The 18,070-nt window shown below is 36.5% G+C and overlaps 1 protein-coding gene across 19 annotated transcripts in view; it reads right to left on the bottom strand.

The window, feature by feature from the left end:
- The window catches only part of NAV3 (neuron navigator 3), a 776,877-nt gene that overhangs the window by 339,648 nt on the left and 419,159 nt on the right, over nucleotides 1–18,070 (bottom strand). For 6 of the 19 annotated variants that reach the window (XM_023631452.2, XM_070254196.1, XM_023631455.2 and 3 more), the window contains exon 1: nucleotides 11,337–12,125. The exons of 9 other annotated variants lie outside the window; for them this stretch is intronic. In XM_023631452.2, the coding sequence (XP_023487220.2) occupies nucleotides 11,337–11,579 (243 nt within the window). In that variant the 5' untranslated portion in view covers nucleotides 11,580–12,125. Of the gene's footprint in view, nucleotides 1–11,336; nucleotides 12,317–18,070 lie in introns of those variants that run through there. 4 more of the 19 variants (XM_023631450.2, XM_023631451.2, XM_023631453.2 and 1 more) reach the window with 3 other exon arrangements.

The raw sequence follows: 18,070 nt of genomic DNA, 5'->3' as shown, positions 1-18,070 counted from the left end.
ATGCCCCTAGGGAATGGTTCTTGCACACCCAGAAACAGACAAAGATGTGAATGTCCTGAGCAATATTAGCACGTGCTTTGGGCACTGATTCGAACACCACTTGCTCAACCTTTTTGCATCGGCAGCTCAAAAGCTCAGATCTATATGTCTAGCTGACCTCTAACAACTACACAAAACATCACAGCACAAATTTATATACCAGCCTTTCCTCTAGCTTAATCTTTTTCTATTGTTCTTTTGTTCTTGCAACCCCATTTTATTTGATATATTTTGAAATCTTAGATGTTGTATATGTTTTTTAACTCTACTAAATCCTTTTTTCAAACAAGGCATGATCTAAAGCAGGGCTTCTAAACTGGGGGCAATTTTTCTCCCCAGGTTACAGGCAATGTCCGGAGACATTTTTGATTGTTCCAACTGGAGGGGATAAACCTGTTCTAAATGGAACAAACATACTCCAAATGATTAACAAAAGTTACGATTACTGAAAATCTGAATTATAATTGTTTCTGATATTTCCAGGTAATATTAAATAGGAATATAATGTTGCCCCAAAATAATGAACATAAATTCCTAAAAAGAATCCCAGTTGTTGCAAGCATACTTCCCATAAAGCCTATCATGTTAAAATAAGCAATTTTATATATATAAATATATACACTCTTTGCCTTGCACATGGTACGTATGCAAAAAATAGTTGATGACAGGCGGACTGAGGCGATGAATGATTAACAACGACAAGAAAAGTCACCTAGGATCCATGATGTAGACCTAGATGTGGCAACTGGAGGGATTTACATTTGTGAAATAGCAGCCTTGTTTTAGAATACAATAGGTCTAGCCTGAATCAGAGGAAAAGAACAGAGAGAACATATTGTTGGAGATGATAAACCCTGTGTTCAGTGGAGGAGGGCTACACACAAGTGTGGATATCAAAAAGCCTGCCAAAGGAAGGAAGAAACAGCTATAAAAAGCAGATGGTTCGAAGAGAAAGGAAATGTAAAACAGAATCCAAAAAATATATGGGTCAAAATAATAACATAAAAGGTTCTGGCAAAAATATCACTGTAGAAATTCAATAAATTGTCAAAAAAAGGCACAGCAAGTATAGTAAAATATAGTCATTCAGGGGCCATAAAGAGAAATACATAACCTGTACATTTTTTAGAGTCTAAAAAGTGAGCAATTTAAATTGATCCAGGCTAAAGCTAAACAGTAAACACTGTCAAAGGAGGAACATGAGTAGAGATAGTTCCAGATGCACAACTGAATCTAAAGACCATTAAGTCATTTAGAAGTTTACCTTGCATTTGAAAAGAGGTTGTTTTATGCACTGCTCCTTACATTTGCTCACCATGGTCCAAAAGGATTGTAATATGAGTTGCCTCTTTCAGTACTGGTGGTGGGTTTGTCAATGACCCATTCATACAATCCCACTAGGTCCCCTTTGGAACCAATTTTCAATGTGCTGACAGAACTACATGGTGTCTCCAGGCCAAGAGAGCAGTTACTCCCTCACACAAATACTCAGCCACCCATTTAACAACATCTAGATGCCAGCAAATGCGTCCTTCCTGCTGTGACGTCTGACTCTGCCCTGATTCTTTAAACTTCACCCCTAGAATTCAGATCTTACACTGCCTTGGCCTTCCTGATTCCCAGCTTGATGGAGAGTTTCCAAGTCCAGCAAGAGAAGAATGCTAAAAGCTGAGTAGAAAAGCAAGTAGAAACAAGGGCACAGAACTAAGAGAGAGTTGCTTTCAGGATGTAAGTTTGGATCAGCAGGCTGGAACAGGAGAAACTGAAGGTGGTTAGCAAAATCATAAGGTGGGGAGCAGTTGGAGGAGTCACGAGACCACAGTGAGCTTTTTATATGATACTATTGTGTAGACGGGCCTGGGGTATTTTTTAAAAGCCGGGTTAACTACAAGATATTTTCTTTCTGTACACTTAGTAACTTGAGTGTAATTATGGTCCCCCACTTATTCAATATTTTGCCTTTAAGGACACATCTTTATAACTTAGGACACCTTACCGACAACCTAGAAGACACTTCTAGGCACATTAGACTATTTTTTAATATGGCAGATTTTGCTTAATCTTAAATATCTGACTAATTAGATGGTCTCTGGCTAACTAAATGCTGACTAATAGTTTACCAAACCATTTCCCTTACTTTCTGGGCACACAGCTAGACTATATTTCCTAGCCTATCTTCCAATTAGGTATCATCATATGACTGAATTCTGGCCAGTAGAACCGAGTGGAAGTAATATGTGGAATTTCTAAGCTTCTTCTGCAATCCCCTATTTTCTCTTTCACTGATAGCTGGCTAGATGTGGGATGAATCTGGTTTCCTGAGTTACCATATGCATGTGTCAGCAAACGTTTTCTATAAAGGGCCAGAGAGTGAATATTTTAGTCTTTGCAGGCCATACAGTCTCTATTGTAACTACTCGGCTCTGCCGTTACAGCACAAAAGCAGCCATAGACGATACACAAGCCAATGTCACTTTTTCAATAAAACATTTTGACCTACAGACCATAGATTGTCAACCTTTGACCATATGGAATAACTTAAGGAATGAAAAATAAAATCCTACTGTGTTAAGTCACTGAGACCTTGAATTCATCTGTTACAAAAGTTAGCACTACCTTAACTAACACTGTGCCATTTTGATTGCACATAAAACTTCCTCAACACATTTCATGATGGGAAACTGTGAACTGGCTCACCTCAGGTTTTCAGTTTTACGAAAGAGTCCTTTACAACAGCAAAATAGAGCAGTAAGAGATGGCCTGTTGTTTGTGTTTGTTTGTTTTTTCTTTTATGGAGACTACCTCATGTTATTTCATTGGGAAACTGGTAAATTTTTGCCACTGCCTTCTCATCTGGTGACTTTATCTCCAGGCAGAATTGCAACACTTTTTCATAAATCATCCCATTACTGGGAACAGTGGGGAAATCCTGCCATGTATCCAATTAATGAACTCTCCCACAGATATTGAATTCCTCTATTGGCCCTGGTGACTAGGAATCCAAAGAGAAGCACTTTTTAAAGCAAAACTGGAGCAACAGCGGGGGTTGGGGGAAGAGACACAAATCAAAGTGAAATTTGTCAAAGATGAATTCAGTACTCCTGGAAAGAATCCATGGTTTTCTTTATCTTCCCATTATGTGACTCAGTATCCACAAAGAGAAAAAAGAATAATGTTGATTTTGACTGCGGTTTATAAATTGTTGTGAGAGAGACAGAGGGCCAGATGGAGAGAGTAAGCACATAGGGGTCAAACACACCTCAGTTCAAATTCCTGCTCTAGCCTAGCACCAGTCTGAGCTCAGTTTCTACATCTGTTTAATTAGAATAATAATAAATTGGGTATAGCATCCAGCATGTGGTAGGTTCTCAGAAAGTGTTAGTATTTATCATTAGTTTTAATTGCTAGTTGCTGCCAAGTTCACAAATTTCATTTCCAACTAAACTGTAAGTTTTCATTTGAAGAAAAATGTACTTCTCCTTCAAGACTTAGAATTTTGTGGATTGTTGATAATCAATAAGTGAATCTAAACATCTATATTTTCTTTTACCAAACTTGTTCCTCTACCATTGCTCTGGAGCTTGGTATTTTAGTCAACATTTTGCTCCATCGCACTCTCCTTCACGTCTGTATTTTTAACTTCTCTCCCCTTATTAGATCTTTCCATGTTTCATTTCATCATCATCTTTCTAAAATACAAACTTAATCATATCACTTTGACATCCTCCCCCCATTCTCTACAGAATAAGTCCAAACTCCTTACTGGACATTTAATGCCCATCTTCCCACTCAACTCAACTTCATCTCTCTTGCTTGCATCCTACATCCTAGGATTGGTGAATAATCTAATTTTCTAAACAAAGCACAGTATTTCATACCTAGGTAAATGCTGTCCTATCTAAGAGGCTCTTTTTTCCATAGTTATTTGACTAAATCAAATTCATTCTTCAAAACATGACGAAATGTTACTTTCCTCATATATGGAGAATTAATCACTGCCTCTTCTGTTCTACTACCAATTCTTAATATTACTAATTTTTGTATTAAACTATTAGATACTTTTACGTTATTGTAATATGATAGGTAATAAATGTTGAGTACCAACTATGGTCTAGGCACAAGCTATGTTTATATGCAATATCTCATTTAATCTTCATAACAATTTTATGAGGTAGTTTATATTATTGTCCTTATTTTATAGATAAAGAAACTGAGATTTAAGTATTAATTGACTTGCCAAGGTCACTTTGTGAGTAAATGTTGGAGCATTCCAAAAAGAGAAGTGTGGTCAGCAAATGTCAAATGGTGCAAACAAGATGAAAACAAGAGGTAAAATTTTAACCAAGAAGAGATTTCTTTTCAAAAGCCATTGTTAACTTCTAAGAAAACAGAATAGAAGTCAGATATCAAGAAAAGTAAAGCAAATGGAAAGCTTGGAATAGTGGCAATGAACACAACTACTCTTTCAAGAAATGTATATGCAAAGTTGGAAAGATGGAGTAATCGTCTGAACATGGTGAAGCAAATTATTATTATCAAAAAATAGTAGAGACCTGAGCATTATTGGAATCTGATTGTCAAACAGTGTTTCTCAACTGGTTTTGATTTTTCTCCCCCGCCTCAGATAGATTTCACAATGTCTGGAGACATTTTTTTACTGTCACAATTGGAGGAGGCTACTGGCATGTAGTAGGCAATGGAGACATGATGCTAAATACCCCGTAATACTAAGACTGCCCCCCACAACACAGAATTATCAGTTCCAAAATGTCGCAAGTGCCAAGGTTGAAATATCCTGTTCCAAAAGATCACTCGAGAGGAAGAGATTGAAAAATAAGAGAAAGTAATAACTGATAGGACAAAATAGGAAAGAAAGAGAAAGGGAGTAGATAATAAAAATGCTACCCTTAGAAAAGCTTTATCAAGAACTATTATCCTGGGGCCAGCCCGGTGGTGCAGCGGTTAAGTGCGCACGTTCCGCTTCGGCCGCCTGGGGTTCACAGGTTCGGATCCCGCGTCCGAACGTGGCGCCACTTGGCAAGCCATGCTGTGGCAGGCATCCCACATATAAAGCAGAGGATTGGCAGCAGTTAGTTTAGGACTAATCTACCTCAAGAAAAAAAAGAAGTATTATCCTCATTTTATTTAAATTTTTACAGATACAAAGGTTGGAGTTCAGAGAGCTTAAATGACTTATCCTTTCAGGATCTACCAGAAGTTTAATTCAAATCTTTCTGTTAATCTGATGTTCTTTTAACTATGCTACCTAATATTTTAAGCTCAAGATTGACCGGGGGTAATTGTTGAAGATGTGATAGCATAAATACCAAATATGGACCAATTATTGTGCTTAAAATTTAATGGCATACCTATTGATTTCATGTTTCCATGAACAATATATTTAATGCCTTCCTTTTTATGAAAGGAAAGAAAAATGTCTATGATACTGGGAAGGAAGAAACTAAGAAGAATGTGTTAGGCAACCTGACATCAAATATACACACAAAATTGACACCTACAGAAGAACAACAAATAAAGTTTTATGAGATCTTCAATAACATTTAGTCACATATAATTTACACCAGAATTTTTGTAATTTCATAGTTTAAAGCGTGAGCATTCTTTAAAGACTTTGTAAAGCACAAACTAAAATAATAGACAATAGCGTTAGATTGCCAGTTTTCTACAAATTGTTACTCAAGGGAAATAAATGCATGACACTGAAAAGCTGAGCCTTCTGCCAGTAGAGGAAATGTTAAAATTCAAGAATCATTACAACATTCTTAACACCATTGCTACCACAAGAGCAAAAACAATTAAAATGACCATTAACAGTTTAACCATGAAACTTGGAGCATGGGCTATAAGTAGAAAAGGAAATAATCATGTTTATTTAAATACAAATAACTAAATGTGCAAGCACAGCAGAAACAGGCAAAGAATGCCAACCGTCTAGGGACCCGAGGGCTGACCTATGCAGCCCATGCAGCTGTAGTCCTGGCCAGCTCTGGAAGCACTACCATGTGAGCAAGCCAACAGGAGTGTAGACAGTCCTTAGCAATCAGGCATCTTCTCCAAGAAGGAAACAGCTGGAGGCCAGAGCCAGTCATCTACTCTATTAACATCTGCTGCTATATTTCTATCGCGGGGTTTCTTTCATTTATTTCTGTTATTCAAACAATTCGGTAGAGACCATCTGTCAACTTAATTGTCTTCTCCTGATAATTTCAGACACTTGGGCACACCAATAATTCATTTGCAATTCACTAGCAATGCTAATTAAATACTTAAAGCAAACCTTACCAGTATATATAGAAATCAAGTCAACCAATAGCCCTTCTCCTCTCCCTCTGACACCAGCAGAGTCTTCATTGTTGCAGTGTTGTTTATTGGTTAAGAGTAACGTCTTCTCGAACCACACAGCCTTAGTTTGAATCCATGTTCCACCACACTCTAGCATTGAGATATTGGCAAGTAATTTATACTCCCTCAGCCTCAGTTTCTTTATCTGTAAAAAGGGGATGATAATAGTGCCTATATCACAAGGCTATTGTGAGGACTGAATGGGCTACTCCGTGAAATGCTTAACCCAGTACCTGGCACATAGCAAACCTCTATAAACATTAGTTAGTATTAGTCCCTCTGGTATGATTTCTCCTAAATATCACTGACAGTGTAATTTTGTCTCATTCTTACATAAGAGCCTTCCCCTTTGTCTTCCTAATGAAGTCTGCCTCCATCTATCATCTGACCCAAAACTGTTCATTTCCATAAATAGTCTCTCGAATTATAATGGTTTCTTCATTGGCTATTCTTCCACACAATTCTCTCCTCAAAAGAATGCTTTTTTCTCTCTATATCTGAATCCTCTCTGCCCATTAAATTCCAACTACTGGATGAAGGCTTTTCTGAATGCTCCATCCAAATAGGATTTCTCTCAGACCTAAAACTCTGAAAAGTAATTGCTCTCATTAGCAATATTATTCATAAAATATATTTGTCTATATCACTATTTATGTTTTTAAAAAATGTTCAATTTAAAGCTTTTGAGTATCTTCTGTTTTCCAAGCATTAGTGCTAGCACTATGTGAACAAAATAGTACGAAATAATCTCTACCTGATTGTCCTGAAAACTAGTAGAGTAAGCAGATTAAACAAACATCCATACTACCATGTATATAAATGCCCCTACTCTTCAAGAATTTTCTGTACATCTCCCCAACCGGGTGTAAACTTTTCTTCCTTTTAACCTCTACAACAATGTGTTTACTCTTTTCTTTGATTTTTGAACTGAGTCTAAAAGAGTGGGTGAAATTTGAAGGATAGGGTATACCTAGAAAAAATATTGCAAGTGTATATCTTGAAGAGAGTGTAAAGTAATAAATACAAAAGACTTTGTAGGGACAAACAAATTCTAATTCTGGATTGTGGTACTAGTTAACTGTCTGATCTTATGAGTGTCTCCCACCTTATCGAAGCCTCAGTTTATTCTCTGTAGATGTGGATAATAATGCCTTCTTTGAAATATCAGGAGAATAAAATCAGGAATTGCCTACAAAGTACAAGGTAGGTGATCAAAAAGTTGTTTTCTATAATAACGTGAAAAGAATTTTGAGTGTGTACAAGTAATCCAAGAAGGAAGGAATGAGTGAGCCCAAGACTGGAAAGAAATTACAAATGAGAGTAGAGGTAAAGTGAGGTGACAGACCAAGTTGGAAGGAGGCTGGAGGTTGAAAAGTGAAGGCCAGGGAAGGGGTCTTCAGTGGTAGGTATGGCTGAGGAACTGTCATGAACAGGGACGTCCAACGCTTAATTCTATGTTATTTGCTGAGCCGTGATAAGAAACACTCTTTCTTATCTTTAATTTCCAGATTCTTAAGTTTCCAAAGCAAAGTCACTCTCTTTCTCATTTGGGTGAACACCCAGCAAGAATGGAAAAACAAATTCATGTGAGGAGAGACATTAGAAAATTCAAAGAAAGTAATAAATCAGAACAAGAGGTCGTTAAAGAAAACATAAGTCCTTGATATCATGGTGGAGACTGCAAACGTATGTGACATGGAATCTGGTGGAACTAAAGTATTTATTCGCTAAGGACAATGAAACTAAGCAGTTTGAAGAACTTGGGACACCCAGGAAGGAGACATCTGGAATATAACAGATGGAACTAAGAAAGAAGAGGAGATAACAATTGGGAGACTGGAATCGCTGAATGAAAAAATTTTAAGACGTGAGAAGTAACTAAAGATTTTCATTAAGCAGGATGGTGAATGTGTTGGATACATGTGGTGAAGAGCGGCAGGAGGAAAGGAGACCAATTTGGAATTATTGCAATAATTGATAGAAAACAAGGGCCAAAGCATGAGGATGTGCATTAGGGGATAAATCCAAGCTATAATAGAGAAGCAAAATCTCCAATTTCTAGCAAATGATGAGATGTGAGATACTAATGTATATCACTAGATATTAGAGAAGGAATTCAAGATTAGAGGTCTAGAATGATGGTATATACACTAACCAAAAACACGGACAGATCGAAGACACATTTCTGACATTGTCATATATAGCTCTGTTCTTTTTAACTAGACTGTGAGGCTGTTTGATACAAGGATCAGCAGAGTACTCCAAATAAACGTTTCTTAATGACAGTCATCTATTGTGGGTACTATCCATGGTCTCTTTGTCCTTAGAAATAGAACCCATAAGTTTTAGCTGGGCACATGGCTTCCTAGAATAAACTCTACATTTTCCAGTCCCCATTGCAGCTAGATAAGGCCTTGGAACTATAAACAGGCTAATGCAATGTGGAAGAATCCTTAATGAAACAGGATGTGTCTTTTTAATGGAGTGGAACTCAATTATCCACTCAAGACTGTGAAAGGGATGCCACACACTTATGATGGTGGGCAAAACAGAAAGAGCCTGCCTAGTTCCCTGACAACTCCATGAAGTCACCCTGTGAGCCACGGACTGCTTGCTTCCAGATATCCTTTATGTGAAAAAGAAAGAAATTCCTTTCTTGTTTATGCTATTGTTATGTTGAATTTTCTACTATTTGCAGCCAAATCTAATGATCTCTAACACAACTATTTTGATCATTTTTGCTCTTTTCTTCAGTTCTAGTTTTCAAAAGTTTATGAAAATCTTTAAATACACTTTTTTAACATTTAAAAATATTCTGAAATGCTGACCAGGCATTCCTTACATTTGTTTGAAAAAGTTTTCAATCTGATAAGTGGCATGGTAAAAACATCCCTATAAATACAACATTGCTTACTGTAGAGTCCTTTTTTTTTTTTTTTAAAGATTGGCACCAGGGCTAACAACTGTTGCCAATCTTTTTTTTTTTTTTCTGCTTTATCTCCCCAACCCCGCCCTGTACACAGTTGTGCATCTTAGTTGCAAGTCCTTCTAGTTGTGGGATGTGGGACGCTGCCTCAACACAGCCTGACGAGCAGTGCCATGTCCGCTCCCAGGATCCGAACCCTGGGCCGCCGCAGCCGACCGCGGGAACTTAACCACTCGGCCACTGAGCCAGCCCCGACTGCAGAGTCTTATTGGAACATCAGATGTGTGATTGATATGCTTGCTAACCAAAGAGATTAACCAAAATTCTACTGAAAACAGCACTTAACAGCAGTCAAGTCTTAGGCCAAGGCCGTTTATCAAAGTAGAGGTTTGACTAACCTGCAGAGATGATATCCATGGTCAGCAGAGGAAAAGGGTTTATCTATTCTTTCCATCTAATCCAGACAAGTCATTGTGGGTACACAAGAAATTAGAACAGAATTGTATGGTGTCCACTTTTAATTATTTGCATAAAGTTAAATATTTTCAGTCTTTTGCTGATAATTTACACTTCCCTACTTTAATCCTGAATTGCTTACATTGGACTGAGAACTTTAAGCCTATAATTAACTATTTTCTTTTAACTGATTTTTCTTGCATAGACAATGCTTTCCTAAAACGGAAAGGGAATAATATAATTTTAGATCTAGAGGCACTTTCAAAATCATTCATTCCAAACCCAATGTTTTATAGATTACATGATCCAAAGAGACTACAAAACTTAACTAAGTCTTTCTCAGGATTACCGTTTGTTCATTCATCGATTCATTCATTCACGTATTAGTCATTCAACTACTATGTAATTCTTATGCATAAAGCATGGGGGGAGAGGGAGCTGAAGCACAGAATTAGGCCCTGTCTTCTATATATTTTCAATTTAGTGGGGACAGAAATAAATTTTCCATATAATTAAAATGCAATATGAATAAATGTCCTATAACTATTGTTACAGGCAAAGAATCACAGGAGAGGAAGGAGAGAAAAAGGTAGCTGGCGAAGACTTTATGAAGAAAGTTGCATTTGGGCTGCACCTGAGAGGACTGGAACAGGTAAAGACAAATGGAATGAACACTTCAGACAAAACGAGTGGCTTTCTGAAGTTTTTTCTTAAATCATTTTTAAATTACATTTGCGTGAGAAAGTAAAATCAAATTTATTCCCTAAGAAGCCAGAGGATGGTGAGTTTGGAAAGCTTAACACTATAGTTAATGCTGCATTAAACAGTGATGTTTATCAAGGTACAAATGAATCCCCAGGAAGTTCATCAACTGAAAGGCTATGATCTCCCTCAGCGACTGGAGAAAATGATGGTATGTGGCTTAAAAACCAAGAGCTATGAGCGACTGCTCACAAAATATCATAAATTGAATGATTGAAAAAGATGTCAGTAATAAGTGAAACAGCAGAGGTTCAATTTGCAAGTGAAAACCCAGACAAATGTGCAGTATCAAGGAAAATATTTCATTTTCCTTCATACTGCAATGAATTAAGCAGTCTAGGATACACATATTCAAATAGAAAGTATTTAAAATGCAAATGACATTTAGAGAAAAGTGATGGTGTCTGTATGGAGTTTTACAAATAAATCTCCTTCTTTGATTGTAATATGTATGGAAAATAGGTCCCCGTTTTCTCATATTTGTGATTGGTTATGCTTACCGGTAATAGAGCAATAGCAAGGCCTAACGAGGCACTTCATCAATAAGTAGTAGTAAATGATACCAACATATGCATAGTCAGAGAATTTTGTTCACTTTACAACAATTATAAAATGTAAATACAGTTTTAAAAAAAGGCTAAACAATCAGCTTTTCAACTATACAAACTACTTACTTTCTTACACCGGTGTTCCTCTGCTACTCCCCACTTCAAAACATGCTTTATATTCCACCTTAAAGAAAATTTGCATTTTATCTGCATAAGGCTGCAGGTAACCTTCAGCCACTAACCTTGCTCTCTTCTGTCTCCTTAGCTTTTCCTTGGAGGGGTCTCTTCTCTCCAAATTCACAGGTTGATTTTAATGTAAGCTGACAAGAAAGCATTGAGCTCTCGGTTTCAGTAAGTTCCAAAGGTCTTGAAGAATAGTGCTGTGACCCAGGAGTGCCAAGATTTGGTATCGGAAGAGCAGTATGAACAGGCTTTGACCCAACAGCTGGCTGCCTCAGTTTTGAGGCAACCCCAAGTACAGGCATGGCTTCTATAAAAGTATCTTCTTGCTGCCAAAGAAAATGCCTCTAACCTCAGTCTGGTAGACTCCAACTTTAGTATTTCCAGAACAAATACTTTAAACAAAACTAGCAGTCATCATGATTAAAGAAAAAAACAACTAATAACATAACTTTCAGGAAGAGGCAAAACTTTCCTTCATCTTTAGTTAAGTATCTTTCTTTCTTGCTGGCTTGACTTCTTAGACTCTCATTCTGTCATATCCTCTCTCCCCCTCTCTTTCTCTGTTCAGTGAGTCAGTGTCTATGTAATATTAAATACTCCTTTAGGGAGTAAACTTTCTTGAAGGTAACTGCTACAAAGCTCCTTCTCTAGGATTAAAGAGCTCCTAGTTTTACCTTACTTCTCCCTACAGCAGTCTGACTCTGAGCATTGAGAGTAAAAAAGAGGAGGAAAACAAAAGGAAAAGTCCTTCAGTCCAACTGTCAAGGCAGCCAAAAGACCACAATAGTGGAAGGACAGGCGCTCTTCCTGACTTCAGAAATAACCAGCCTAAATGCTCTTTTTAAAGAAAATTGTATTTCCCCCAGCTTAAAAAAAAAAAAAAGAATGGACACGATTAATGGCCAAAACAAACAGCTGTTGGAAGAACTTTTAGCCCGGAAACAATCTCAGCAATGAAGCTGTTTGTCTGATTTCCAGCTATTTTTCACTACTGACAGCCATGAACCGTGGTGTTCATTCGGTTTCATCCCATGAAATCAGGTTAAATTCATGCAATAGTGCAACTAGCTAAAGCTGCTAAATCATTCAGCAGACCACGCCTGCATAGGTTATGAAAATATAGTAAACACAGGGGGCAGGGCACTAGATATATAGTAATCATTGTTTCTAAATTTAATAACTATGATGATAAAAATATTCCCAGCCAATACATATGTGGAAAGTACTACAGAGAAGTTACTACATGATCGCACTTAACCAGTGGAATGATTCAAGAATAGGCACACTTATTTCTCCACTTTAGAGAAAGGATAACTAAGACTCAGATTCTTTTGAGTAATTTGACCAAAATAATGCAATTAGAAAGTGGCAGAGCCTGTACTATTTCAAGTAACTTTAAAAACCATCTTAGAAACAATCTAAAATAACATTATTATTCAAGTTCATTAAGTCCAACTTAAAATCCACAAAAAGTGTCCAAATGTATACTCACTGACAATAAACAATGCTGTTCTATCCATAAAATTATTTTATTACAATCAGAGCATGTTCCATTTGTGGTTAAAATATGTCAGGATCTTTAACAAAAGCAAGGGATAAGCTTATAAGAAAATATGTAATGTACGTGCATTATTGTCTTGAAAGTAGTTGTATTTAGACAATGTGTACACAAAGAAATTTCCCCATCATTTAGTAAATACCTACTTATGGGACAGTGTTGAGATTTCAATAGCTATTTCCTATCTAATAACAGGAAATTACTTGATTTCATATCCCTCATGTTTCTGTTGAAGAATTCTATAAGAACCAGACAGATTTACTCCTGTTTTTTTATTTAGAAAATCTATGTTATATTTATCAAAGATTTTAAGAATTAGTAATATTCAAGTGATGATCCTAGAAAAATGAGTGGACATTTAGTGGACATTCAATAAATGGAGGCAATTATGAGAATCCTAACCATTATTGTAGAAAGTCTCTCTCTATAGGAAAGAAATGATTTTCCTTGTCTACTATTTCCAGCTCTATAAATTGTTATGTTCTTTTAGGTGAGAAGGAGTAATTTACAGATAAAAGAGCCAATAAGTAAAGTTAAATTTATATGTTTCTGATATAAGCATAGAAAAAATTCAAATACGAGTTAGAAATCTTGCCAACTTTTAAAAGAAGTAACCCAAGTGGGCTTTACACAATGGGATAATAGGAAACAAATACAACACTAGTGGTGATAAAGAAATGAAATGATCACTCTGAGGAAGTTACTTTATAATTTACAAACCACTTACACTTTCCCTTCCAGAAACTATCAGTATTGCAGAGCTGGAGGTGTTCATGTTCCCAAAACGGGGTTTCAACTATATGAGAAGATATATACATCCTGTAATGCTCACATTGCAAACAAAATGGCATACCTAAAATAATAGGACATGTGGGGAGAACAGGTTCTGGGAAGACCACTCAAAATATATGCCACTTTGGGAGCAGATCACTAGCAAAAATAATATTGGTATCTCAGAAGATAATTTGGACCACCCAAGTAAGGAGCTTAGCCCAGAGCTAAAATGAAAACAAAAACAAAAAACAATTGAGTAGAAGTCCTGGCAATACTTTAATTAGAATTGGTGGAACAAATCCAGTTGGAAGGCAAACTCTGAGCCAATAGGCTCGCCATTGAAACGTGCACAGGAGGCAGTGAAATCTACAAATATTGAAGACCCACACAAGACAAGGGTATGCCCCAGTTACAGACATTTGTTTTTTTAAATTTTCTTCAAACTGAGCCAAAAGGGCTCCTGTTGACTATACAGCATCAAAGCTGAGAGCTTCTCTTCCCAATCAAGGCTATAATCATACTGTGACGATTCTGCCACCCCTGGCTCAGGATAAATCACATATAAAGCTGCACAACTTCTACATTATACCAACATAACTATATTTACCAATTACAAGTGAGCTAATTAGTATTTTAGGAACAGATGTTGGAGCAGAACACACTGTGATTCCTGATACAATCAAACTGAAAAAAGTGTTCACATTCAGTAAGATGTCTTTCCACTTTGAAATGACTTTTGTTCATTAGACAATATAATTTCACTACAACTGAAGGATAGGGTTCAAAGTAATTGCCACAGTTGACTGATTCCATGAAATAACATCTACCACCAAGAGCAACAAAAACAAGTTTACTTACTATAGAGGATTTACCATGTGCCAGGAGCTGTCATCTCATTTCATCCTAAAAGGATATCACCTTTGAATAGGAGACAAAGGCCCTGACAAATTAAGTAACTAGCTTAAAGTCACAGAAAATGGGGTTTCTCAAACTGAGTTCAACAAACCCCCACCTTGAGGGCTTGCTAAAAATATAGGTTACTGGATTCATCCCAAACCCACCAAATAAGAATCATATGGGAGTGGGAGAGGTCTGAGAACTGAATTTAAATAAATTGATTCTTCTATACACTAAAATTTAAGATCTGTATTTTAGAGGATTTGCAGTTTGACGGTTGAGGAAATGGACTCTAAAGGTAGACTGCCTGTAGTCAAATCTCTGCTTCCTCATTTACTAGTGGCGTGAATTTGGAAGTTGCTGTGTCTCAGTTTCACTATCGGTAAGATGGAAAAAAAAATAACTGTACTTCCTTCAGAAAGTAGCTGTGAGAATTAAAGGAAATAAATGTAGGAAGTCATTAGAACAGAATCTGCCACATAGTAAATGCTCAATGAATGTTAGCTACTAGTGTTATAAGAACCATAACAGCCTTGAGAATTATTCGGTAAGGTCAAGAAGCACAATTGAAGAGTTTGGTCCAGATCACAAGGGTTAACAGAATTGAACTCTGGGGAAAAATCCTGAAAATTAAAATGCGACAAATTACTTATTTTTTCCCATCAAATGGAACAGGAAAAGTGGCAATGACTCCTGAAACACACTGTCTTCCAAAGGCAAGGTAGAGTTTCAGGCAATAAGAAAATTCCAACCTGGCTAAATTTCATCTTGATCTTTTATTCTCTCTTACAATCTGTGCCTTTTAATTGGAGTATTTAGATCATTTCAGATTAATGTAATTATTGATATGATTGGTTTAAGACTGCCAGCTTCATCTTACCGTTAGTTTCCTATTTGTTCTTTATTCTTTTTCCCCTTTCCTACCTCCATTGGATCAATTAAATTTGTTTGATTCCCTTTTATCTGTACTATTTGTTTAATTATAGATAGTGTTGTATCAACATTTTTTAATGGTTGTTCTATAATTTAGCATTTAAATCATTAACTTATTACAGTATATCTTCAAATAATATTAAACTACTTTATACACAGTCATGTGCCGCATATGACGTTTCAGTCAATGATAGACCACATATATGACAGTAGTTCCAGAAGATTAGTACCATATAGCATCGGTGTGTAGTAGGCTACACCATCCAGGTTTGTGTAAGTGCACTGTAGGACGTTCGCATGATGAAATCTCCTAACAACCCATTTCTTACAATGTATCCCTGTGGTTAAGTGACACATGATTGTATAATGTACAAACCTCATAATATTTTATTTTCATGTTCCCCTCACGTTTTTGTGCTATTAGTGTCATATATTTTCTTCAATATACATTAAAATAGCACATTATTATTTTGTTCTAAACTGTCAATTACTTTTTAAAGAAAAATAAAAATGAATAAAACACATTTTATATTTATCCACATAATTTCTATTTCTGGTAACTATTTCTCAAATTTACTATTTCGTATCTCCCTTCCTTTGTATAGATGGAAATTCCCATCTGGTGTCATTTTCCTTCTCCCTGAACAACCTCCCATAACATTTACTTTACTCCAGACTTACTGGTGATTAACCAGCTCAGCTTTTGTTTGACTGAAAGAGAATTTATTAACCTCAATTTTTGAAATGAATTTTTTCTGAGTACAGAATTCTAAGTTAACAATTTTCCGTCTTCAGTACTTTAAAGAGTCCACTCTATTATTTTTAACTTGCACAGTTTCTATGGAGAAGTCTGTTGTAAATCTGATCTTTTTTCCTATGTTTTGTATCTATTTTGTCGAGCTTTTGTTACAATTTTTCTCTTTTGACTCATTTTTTAGCAATTTGACTTTCGTTATGTTTCTCCTGTTCAGTGTTCATTGGTCTTTATCATTTTGTTAAATTTGGGACAATTTTTATTTCTAAAAATATTTGCCTGCCTCCCCTTTTCTTTCTGGGACTCCAATTACACACAAGCTGGATCATTTTCTCTTTTACCACAGATTACTAATGTTCTGTTTATTCTTTAAGTGTTTTCTTTTTTTAAAGATTTTATTTTTTTCCTTTTTCTCCCCAAAGCCCCCCAGTACATAGTTGTATATTCTTTGTTGTGGGTCCTTCTAGTTGTGGCATGTGGGACGCTGCCTCAGCGTGGTTTGATGAGCAGTGCCATATCCGCACCCAGGATTCGAACCCACGAAACACTGGGCCGCCTGCAGCGGAGTGCGTGAACTTAACCACTCGGCTACGGGGCCAGCCCCTCTTTAAGTCTTTTTAACTCTTGGCTCTTCATTTTGCATTTAATTAACTGCTACTGCTATGCTTTCAAGTTCACCAATGTTTACTTCTATGGTGTTTAATCTATTGTTAATCCTATGTAGTATATTTTATTTCAGATAATGCATTTTTCATCTCTAGAAGTTCCATTTGGTATCTTTTATATCTACCATTTCTCTTCTCATCATATTTAGATTTTCTTCTACCTCCTTAAATTTATGGGGCATATTTATAACAGTTTAATATTCTTGTCCACTAATTTTATCATCTCTGTTATTTTGGGGTATGTTTCTATTAATCGATTTTTTTTCTTCCTGGATATGAGTCATATTATGCTGCTTTTTACATGCCTGGTAATTTTTTTCTGGATGGTAGACATTTTGAATTACACATTGTTGTTTGCTGGATTTCAAATAGTGTATGACTTCGTAATGGCAGACAATCAAGTTACTTTCGAGACTTTCTTATAAGCTATGTTAAAGAAGGTAGGGAACAGCTTGTTGTCTAGGGCTAATTTTAATATGAGTCCTGTAGAAATACACTTTTCTGAACTCTAACAAATGCCTCCTGTATTAAGCGATCTCTTCACTCTAGCTGGGGAGAATACAAAGTCTTCTCAAACTTGTGTGAATTCTAGGGTTATTTGTCATACTCCTGTCTGGTGCTTCTTTCCTAGGTCTTTGCTTGTTTCCTCTCATACACGTACAGTTAGGTCCTCTACCAAACCCTGGGGGAGACGCCACTGTGAGGTCCAGTGTTCATTCGCATTCTCTCATTCTTTCTCTCTCTCATTCATTTTCTCTCTCTCTCTCTCTGTACTTCATTCCCTTCTGGTACTCTGAAAAATTTTAGACCTCTAATCTTTCCTGAACTTTGATTTCACTCTCTATAACTCAGCACAACTGCTGGACTCTATTTGGGTTCCCCTCCCTGCTCTGTGATCTGGATACCACCTTCGGGAAGTAAGCTGGCACAACAACAGGACTCCTCTTTTATTATCCTTCCCTCAGCTATCATAGTCCTGTGCTGCCTTTGTCCAAAGCCTGGATAATATTGTTTTATATACTTTTGTCCAGTTTCTAGTTGCTTAAGATAGGAGAGTTTATGAGGTCCCTGTTAACGTATAATGGTCAGAAGCATAAGTAGTCAGATCTTAATTCTTTTTTCTCCATTCCATTCTGAAAACATATTGGCTGTTACTAGTTTTTCACATTAGACCTTAAGAACTTTGTTGGTTTGTTAGTCTCCTTCATCTAG

The sequence above is a fragment of the Equus caballus genome, chromosome 28, assembly GCF_041296265.1.
Source record: "Equus caballus isolate H_3958 breed thoroughbred chromosome 28, TB-T2T, whole genome shotgun sequence".
Classification (NCBI taxonomy): domain Eukaryota; kingdom Metazoa; phylum Chordata; class Mammalia; order Perissodactyla; family Equidae; genus Equus; species Equus caballus.
The sequence above is the reverse complement of the archived record's forward strand: the minus strand, read 5'-3'. Positions and strand labels throughout refer to the sequence as shown.